The sequence below is a fragment of the Corylus avellana genome, chromosome 6, assembly GCF_965113065.1.
Source record: "Corylus avellana chromosome 6, dhCorAvel1.hap1.2, whole genome shotgun sequence".
Classification (NCBI taxonomy): Eukaryota; Viridiplantae; Streptophyta; class Magnoliopsida; order Fagales; family Betulaceae; genus Corylus; species Corylus avellana.
In genome coordinates, this window is record NC_142495.1 from 20,919,306 (window position 1) to 20,928,869 (window position 9,564).

At 37.0% G+C, this 9,564-nt stretch overlaps 1 protein-coding gene across 2 annotated transcripts; it reads right to left on the reverse strand.

Annotated features, from left to right (window-relative positions):
• Positions 1-262: 262 nt before the first annotated feature.
• LOC132188720 (DNA binding / DNA-directed RNA polymerase) lies at positions 263-5,183 on the reverse strand. 2 transcript variants are annotated; one of them, XM_059603247.2, is made up of 3 exons: positions 4,969-5,181; positions 2,222-2,481; positions 263-1,199 (listed from the first exon to the last, which is right to left on the reverse strand). In XM_059603247.2, exon 3 carries the CDS (start codon positions 1,195-1,197, stop codon positions 478-480), a length of 720 nt encoding a protein of 239 aa, XP_059459230.2. In that variant the 5' UTR covers positions 1,198-1,199; positions 2,222-2,481; positions 4,969-5,181; the 3' UTR covers positions 263-477. The 2 variants fall into 2 exon arrangements, with proteins under 2 accessions (XP_059459230.2, XP_059459233.2); XM_059603250.2 differs by lacking the exon at positions 2,222-2,481 and having other exon boundaries at positions 4,969-5,183.
• Positions 5,184-9,564: the final 4,381 nt, after the last annotated feature.

The window sequence follows — 9,564 nt, forward strand, 5'->3', positions numbered from 1 at the left end:
AAGTCGAGAGAAAAGTTTGATTGATCAGAGGAATCCTTATTGAAACAACTTCTGGTAACATTTTCAGAATGCTGACTACCGAAGTAATTGAAGTTGCTTGTTGTGACCAACGATAGCACTGCTGCTAATGCAGTTTAGTTCATCTTCTGAGTAACTTTCATCAGATTGGAGAGCACTTAGATTTCCTTCCTCGTTCTGGTCCAGTAATTCAATGATGTTATGTTCAATTTTTTTATATGCTTGGCGAGTTACAATATCAAAATGTTCAGAAAGAGAAAAGGATATAGGATCAATTAAACATGTGAAAAATGGGAGAATTGCTGCATTGCTTTGCAAGTCACCAGAAACCAAACAGAGATTCGAGAAGTAATTTTTTTTTTTTAAAAAAAAGCAGAAACTCGAATAAATAAAGTTGAGGCACTAAAAGGAAAAAAGAAACCAGCCCTATAAAACCATATCAGAAACTTCGCAATCAAATTAAAAATCCAACCATTTGGTGAAGTGCACACAGGTCTGGGGGGAAATTATGCCATCTGGTGTACATAAACTTATCCGTGGACAAACTCCGCATGGAATGGAAGCCATGGCCCCTATTTTTGGTTCCCCCTTACGGCCTCCTTTGTTCGTGCACATATAACAAACGGTCCCAACAGGAATAGAATCAAACTCCCCCATTCCATTGCTTTCGACCTCACTTATCTCATTGTCCAAAACCAAAGCATTCACAATCTCTTCAATTTGCTGTGGAGTGAACTCAACATTGAAGGCTCTACTCCGCCTGATCGTGTCCAAAATTCCCTCCAGTGTGGCAACCTTCTGCTCATATATGATCTTTACACAGTGCTTTTGCAGGAAGTTTATAAATTCAGTATCAAGGTTTCCCCCAGCATACCAAGTCCCACCAGTGATTTCCTTTGATGGTTCAAACTCTGCCGCTATATAGTGTTTTCTGCCTTTATTTTGGACGTTTACTACCTCTTTTATCAGTTTCTTAGCTTGAAGTGACTTCAGGGATTTGACAACCACATAGTCAGGGAGTTTTGTTTCCCATTTCATGTCCCTCGTCCAAATTCCCATGTTTTGTTTGCTTTTAATCACATGATAGAGGGTGCGCTCGTGTTCCGTCAAAGACCCAGAAGCTGAATTTGGTTCTGGTTGTTTACGCTTATGGGATGAGGGCCCCTGAAGTCGGCTCATTTCTATCAAAGAAAATTGCAATATTAAGAATGTTATTTACATAGAAGCAATATGAACCTTATTTTCATGCATGGTTGGATATGAAGATTCAGAATTCTAAGACTACCAAACAAATCACAGAAACACCTAAAGTCTTTATTTGGGGTTGCTTTACAACAATAGGAAAATAAAAGAAAGTAAATTTGTAAATTTATTTGCTTCTAATAGCTACCCCTAGAAGAAAAAAAAAATTGTGTTCATTACTTCTGAATTTTATCCAAAATCTAACCAAATAAATCTACAGTGAAACTGAAACATATCCCTTTTAATCAACTTTATAACAGAACAATCATTTGATCTAATGTGTATCACTATAAAAGCTAGCAACAAATTCCTTTGCAAGGTTGGTTTCTGTCAGTATATGGATATAATCACAACTAATAAAAGAATCAAAGAACAGAATCATTTCGGCTCACAAGCAGAATGAAATAGCTTCTCTCATCTTTACTTTACCCGAAATTTTGCAATTTACATTGGAAGCCCAAACAAAGAGAAGTCAATTACTTCTTTTTTCTTCTTCTTTTCCTCAGTTTTCTCAGAGAAAGCAAACAGACAAAAATACAAATTTCAAGAGAAAAAAAAGGAAAAAGAAAGGAAATTAATATTATTTCCTCAGTACCAAACAAAGGGTCAGAACACTCCCAGAGTTCAACAAAACTATTCAATTAAAATCCTACCCGGTTTGGCTTCTGAGAAACTGTGGGAAAAGAAAAAAACACACACATTCAAGTCAGAGTCTTGGATTATTTATTCACCAAAATGGGTTTCGTTATCTGATAACGAAATCAACAAACAAGGCTAGAATTAAAGCTTCACAATGCTTCAGTTTTAACTTTCCTTCTGTCAGACAGAGAAGTACCCAGAAACTAGTACCAGAATAAAAATCTAAAGAACCCATTTATATGCATAATGAAAGCCAAATTGGAATATTTGATTTCTATGAATGAAAACGAAAAGATAAAAAGAGAGAGTGACAGGAGCTTACTTGTGATAGGAACCAAGGGATTTTTACTGTTGGAAATATAGGTTTTTTTTTCCTCTTCACAAAAACAAAAGCTACTCCTAAATTACACCGATATTTCGCCGGTCACCCTTCGTGCCGCCACTCACAGCCTCCTTGGACGGCCCCAACCACGCCAACACCAACGCTGATTGCTCTCCACCACCAGTGTTGGCTTCTCACGGCAATCCCACCAACAATATTGAGAATAGTTATTTACAGCATTCTATTTCAAAGTGAAACACCTGTACCATCATCCACAAATGTGTTCAATTCAAGAAAGAACTTTTGAACAAAAAAAAAAAAGAAATAAGTCTTGGTCAAAATTTTGGATCAGAGCCCCTCTGATCGAAGAGCAACAAATTCTTTTCAGTATCAACAATTTAAGAAACTGACTTACTTTGGAATAAAAAGGATAAATAACCTCGAAGCTTTATTCATTTGTACTGAATACAGAATTTAACCAAAACAAAAAACAAAAAAAGCAACACATTTTACCTTGAAGACACGGTTTGGAACCATAATCCATGTTTTTGGAATTCATCAACTTGTTAATCCATGTTTTTGGAATTAAACAACTTTTTGAAGGATTTCGAAGATCTAGTGGTTCAAACTCCATAAAATCATAAACATTTTGATTCACATATATGCTTGAATTTTAATACGTTGGATTCTGCTGATGAACAGAGTTTTGAAAAATCTACATTGGAGCAATTACCATATGTTGGGCCACCAATGCTAACATTTTACAATCAAAAACAGGGAGACAACAGGTAGCTTGAAGCAACACGGATGAAGAACCTAATTGGTGAAGAGAAATAGGACAGGGGCTCCTAATTGGTAAAAATTTAAAATCCCAATTCAAAGACGCGAAAAGAATCACATCAGGCTCAGTAAATCATAGGTTTTTGCTCTATTGAAACTAAAAAGAACATAAAAAATTACATATATCGTTAAAAGCTTCAATTTTTAATCTATGCCCACATTTTCTCAGCCCCCAAACAGTCATTTTTTTTCTCTACCCTCAGTCAGTATCATGCAACAATTTCAAACAGAGTCAAGAAAATTCTACAAAATGCATATACACCTATATATGTACGTGTAGATACGGGTGTAAAGAGAGAGATAGGAGTTAAAAGAGAAGGAAGCGAACCAAGAATGACACCCTGAATGAGAACCTGGCGGATCTGAAGGGATTTGATGGAGTCTATTTGTTTTCGGCGACTCTCCTCTCTCACTCTCTTCTGCTTTCTCTTCTTATGTTGCTAGGGGTAGGGGTGATCAAATACCCGCCCAACCCGCAAAACCTGACCCACTCTACCCCGTATAGACCGGATTTAAGGTTATTTTTGCAGAAACGGGTTGGATTTTGTCCAAACCATGTGAGATGGGTTGCGGGTAAAAAAATAAAATAAAATAAAGTAAAAACTTTTTTAGTAGCGGATACCCGCCCCGCTTAACACACACACACACACAAAAAAACCCTAATTTCTAATTCCTAAACCTAAGCCACCTCACCTCACTCACAAATAGGGGCGGGAATCGGTTTGGTTCTGAAAAGTCATTTTCGGTCAGTTAACCGAAATTGTCGATTAAATCGGTTAATTCACTGATTGCATTTCGATAACCAAGTATTTCGAAATTTTCGGTTAATTTCGGTAATTGGTTAATCAATTAACCATGGACCTTTTTAATTGGGACAATGCTATTTTTAAATGGGTTAAAAATTGGTTGTTTTGGGAGCCAAAAAAAAATTTTTGGGCTAAAAAGACTAAAATAACTTATTGAACATGTTTTTGGGGCTAAATAACAAATTTACTTTACAAACTTGGAGCTTTAACGAATGTTTTAAATTGGTTTTTTCTGTTCAATCCTGGAGTGTAAGTTCTTTCTGTTTGCATGGTTTTAAATTGGTATGCAGTTCACAAATTGGTTACAAAATTACATGCTTTAACGAAGGCAAAATATATGTATTTTCACATATATTTTCATAAAGAACTTCGAATAATAAATAAACAGTTTGAAACTTTTGTTTCAATTGAAAATTGCAGGATATAAAATTGATTCTCTATATAGAACCTACAAAAATGGGTAGATTCAGTCATCAGACAATCTCAAACCTTGGCAAACTTAGAATCCATCAAAGAATAATAAATAAAGTCTCAACTAAGCCACCTCCAACATGGATTACCTTCAATTCCTTAAATTTCCTTATCAAACAAATCTAAACATAAACATAATGATCAATATAAAAGAGTAAAAGACCACAAATAAGTAATACCAAGTAAGAAAGCAATAAGAATATAAGATGCAAAAACTTAATCAAAAACACAATCAATCTTCTGAAAGAAAAAAAAAAAGCCAATCAATGCACCCCATGCACCCAGCCTATACATCATACCTAAAGGTCCTAAACAACCAAAACCTGACACAAACAGAGAAGAAAAACAAGGGCCCAACAGCAATACAATTTCAAGAATACGTGCAGCAATTAGCAAATGCTTATCCAAAAGAAGAAAATTTATTTGCAAAAAAAATCAAGGTAGCGTAAATCAGATCAAGGTTGCGTAAAAAACTAAAAACCTATCATTTTCATTCCTAAGTATTCCTAAATCCTAATAATATAAGCAAACTCGAAAATAAATGAAAAATCAAAGAATCAAAATCTAAACCCTCAATTAGTTCAAAAAATAAAAATCAAAGAAAATGAAAGTAACTCGAAAAATCTGTACCTGAGACAACGGGAGAGGAGAGAGAGATACGACGGCTTGCCGCTTGCAACGAGAAAGCGAGGGAGACGACGATGAAGGTAAGCCACCGGACACGACGGGAGACGAGAGAGAGACACGATGGCTTGCCGCTTACAACAAGAAAGCGAGAGAGAGAGAGAGAGAGAGAGTCGACAGACGGTCGCGGGAGGTGAGAGAGAGAGAGAGAGAAAGAGAGAGACGGCCGCGCGGCGTGAGAGAGAGAGAGAGAGAGAGAGGTAGGAGGCAAGGCCGCAGGAGACTGGAGAGTGGAGAGGGCGGCAGGTGTGAGGAGTTGGGGATACGGGCTCAAATGAAAAGTGGTTTATATTCAAGCTTAAAACGACGCCGTTTTGAGTTTCAATTAATTTTTTTTTTTTAAATGTCAAAACCACACTGTTTTACTATGCAGGAATGGTTTGGTTAACCAAAAAAAATAATTTTATACTGATTAACTGAATCGAACCCACGTCGGTATAAAAAATTTATACTGATTTTCAAACCACAAAAGTCGGTTGACGGTTAATTTCAGTTCGGTCGTCATCAGTAGGCGGTCGATAATCGGTAAGCAATTAATTTGCCCATCCATTGCGGCTGCTATGTTCTTTAAGGTCAATAATTTTTCAAGAGAAAAAAAAGTTCATTATGCTTCTATTCACGAGCTCCTTTCTGCCCACCAATGAGCATTTGACAACTAGATTATTGCACCAACTACAATAAGATGTGAAACACCTGATTAAAATCTTTCTCCCAAAATCACAAAAACCCTCATTTTTCCCTCTCCCTCCCTCTTTCTCTCTCTCTCCAACGGCGCACTTTCCCTCAGACCCTTACTCCCTTTCTCTCTCTCTGATCTCTCCCTCTCCTCCATCTTTCTCTTCAATGGCAGCAGAGGTCTTGCCGTTGAAAACGCCTGAGTCTAATACATGGGAGTCCAGCTTAGATTTTTTGTTAGGTTGTAATACACAAGACATTTTTTGTGGGGTTATAATATGGTTGTATGTGGTTCATTGTGGCATCCCTCTGCCGTCAAAGTACACGAATTCTGAATTTATATGTTATGCAGATTTTGATGATGGTCAATGCAATATGAAAGTTCATGTCATAAATTTAGGGTTAATTCCCAGCAATTGTTCACTTTGGTATTGTTGTACTGGTCCAAGTTTTGGCCAAAACTGTTGTGGCATTGATGGTTGGTAGCGAATCTGCAAGATCAATCAAAGAATTTGAAAACAATCACAGCTTCAATCTCTCTTTTTGTCCACTAAATAATTTGACACTAAAACTAGATCAAAAAAAGAACGAATTTATGCACTGAAACTTTTGCCCCTTTTTTATATGTACCAAAATTGGTTTTAAGCATTCAAATGTCTTTAGAACCGGATTATAATTTCCTGCATGATCTTAATACTGATTGTTGTGGTTCCTTTTTTTTTTTTTTTTTTTTGCGGATGAGAAGGAAAATTTTACACAAATTTTGCCGGCCAGTTCCTTTTACAAAGACAAAAATTTTGCCTCGACCAAACCAGATTTTTTTTTTCTTCACCGCCGGTGAGGAAAGAGAGAGATGGAACACCGAAAAGGTCTGGGCTCTAGCGTCGGGCTGGGTTGGACTCCGGTGCCTTCAATCAGAAGTTCTGGGCTGGGCTCCCGCAAGATCATTGCTACTGCAGGAGAGAGAGAGAGAGAGAGAGAGAGAGAGAGAGAGTCACAGAAGAGAGGGAGAGTCACAGAAGAGAGGGAGAGAAAGAGAGAGCACGTAGAAGTGGGGGAGAAAAATGATGGGTTTGAGAAAAAAATGATTTTTTTATTTGGATGATGTGAGAAAGGATTTTAATCTAGTGTTTTACATCTTAGTTGATTGTGTGCGATTTTCCTAGTTGTCAAATGCTCATTGGTGGGCACCACCTCCCATATGGAAGTTATCCTCGTATGATTGACATAGTTGTTAAATGTGAAGTTTATCAAAGGCTCAAATGCCATATGGAGCGACTGATTGGTTGAAATTCTGGAGCGGTGATATTACGCACGCCAGCGTGTATGCACAGTGCCTCACGTTGGTGTGAACAATAACCAAAAGTTACTGTTTCAACTTTTTTTAATATATTTTTGTTACTGTTCACACCAGCGTGAAACATTGTGCACTTATGCTGGCGTGCATAATATCACCACTTGAAATTTTGTGTTCATGCAAGGCACAACTTTATGGGGCAAATTACAATGTCAAATTCGGTACCACCTTAATCTTATGCATTAAAGCACCAATAATGTCTCCCTCCATCAGAGAAAAAGCTATATTTACCCTATACGCTAATAAAACCATGTTAAAAAGTTTAAAAAGTATTTTTATTATTTAAAGAGTTGAGTCAAATTAAAAATTGGTCTGTTTGATAAAAAAATAAAATATTTCTTTGATTTTTTTTACATTCAAAAGAATCAAAACGTACTTTTAAAAAAAAAAAGCTTAAGATTGTGTTTTTTTTTTTTTTAAAAAAAAAAAATTGCATTAAAAGTTATATTTCCTAACGCAATCTCAAATATGCTCTAAGAGTTGCATTAGAGAGTTTAAAAAGTATTTTCAGTACCTAAAATTTATGAAAATGAAAAAGACCTTGGTCTGTTTGGTAAAAAATTCTAAAAATAATTAGTTGACTTTTTTACTTTAAAAATGACCAAAAAACATTTTTAGAAAAGGCTTAAAAATGAGGTTTTTTTTTTTTTTTTTTTTTTAATAAAAAAAAAATCTCTTTTTAATTTTAAAAGTTATATTTCAGAAGGCAATTGTAAACATGCTCTAAGAGTTTTTATTACCTAATAGGATTATGTTAGGAAATTAAAAGCTTTTAAAGTTTTTTTTAAAAAAGTCTCAGTTTTAAGCTTTTTCAAAAGTGTGTTTCGATCCTTTTTAGAGTAAAAAAGTCAAAGAATTATTTTTAAAACTTTTTACCAAATAGACCGCCTCCTAGTAGGTGTGCAAGGATATACGTGGCACACCCTTCGCACGTTATACACAGTGGCAGTACATTTGCCACTCCAAGACATGAAGGCCATCATATTATTTGATTGTAACTTGTAAGGCTTGGTTTATATAACATTCCTTGATGCCCCAACGCATCAAAACTACTTTTTTGTTTTTTTAACATAAGGAATGGGTTACAAATGGGGATCTTTCTCACTCAAGCATAAAGAACATTAAATGGCAGAGTGATTGAAAATGCTTCCAAACACTTGGTTCAAAGAGGCCCATTTTGGCGATATGGTGTGCATTGTAATTTGCACATTGAGAAGACTTCAAAGCAGTCCAGCTGAGTAAGAGGCGGAACTGCTATTTGATGTCGGCAAGAGCTTGGGCAGAGGCCCATTCGGTGGCTATGTGAGGGGAATTAATTGCAAGGATGGTGATAAGATAGTCCCCTTCAAGGATGTGGGGGGGAAAGCCAAAACTGGAGGCTAGTTGGACTGCAAGACAAGTAGCTTTTGTCTCTTCCTAATTTGCATCCATATAGGGAAGTCTTTAAAAGTGAGCATCAATGATCTCACCGAGGTGGTCTCTTAGAATTGCAGAAGCTACGACAAAATTGGGTCTGATAGCCACATCAAAATTAGCTTTGAGATAGCCCCTAGGAGGAGGAGACCAATCATCCACGCAGTCAGTGTTGGATTTCCAAGCAGCTATATGATGGGAGACTGAGCTTTTAATGAGCTTGAGGACAACTTGGGGGTTCGGAATGGTGCCTTTGTGCACTAACTTGTTCCTGGCCAGTCAAATGTTATCCATGGTTATCAAAGCATTAAGCTGGTAATCAAAAATTGCTCTTCTAGGGATGCCGAGAAGAGAGTGGGGCTTTAACAAAGCCTTTGTCCAGCTACTAATAGGGAGAGAGGCGAAGATGTCGGTGTTGAGAGGCCAGACAGTAGTCATCCAAACAACCCTTGCAAAAGGACAAGACAGAAGGATGTGATTAATGCTCTCGGTTGGACCCTAGTAGATGGCATAAGACAATTGATCCTGAGAAACCAAAGGAGAAAACTTAAAAATATTAATTCTTAGAGGAAGAATATTCCAAGTGATCTTCCAAAGGAGGTGCTTGAGCCTAATGCTGAATTTAAAGCTCCACAAGTCATTCCAATCTACCAAGGAAATGGGGGATGGAAAGGGATAAGGGCTGTCAATTTCAAGGGCTGATTTTACAATGAAGTTGCCCATGGGGGATGGGGTCCAAATCAGCCTATCTGGAGAAGGTCTTTGTGAGATGTGTATGTACAAAATTTTTGAGGAGGAGGTGAGGTCAAAAATGGAATTGATGAGGGGTTGGTTCCAGCTTATATAGGTGAGGGAGATTAAGTTTACCACAGTAAGGTTGGGGAGGATGGTAAGAGAAGGTTTTGGGATAGGCTTGAAACCATCAAGCATGGGAATCCAAGGTTGGTTCCGAATGTTCAGGTGAGTTCCCATTGATGTAGACCAACAAGCCCCTTTTTCCACAATATTTCTACATTTTAAAATGCCCTTCCAAAGCCAAGAGGCATTTGAGGGGATTTTAGAGTTGAGAAAATCAGTTTTTTTAAGGTACCTTGAGG

Excerpts from the sequence above, each read along its gene's own strand:
- LOC132188720 (XM_059603250.2), bottom strand. The coding sequence starts at position 1,197 with ATGAGCCGACTTCAGGGGCCCTCATCCCATAAGCGTAAACAACCAGAA.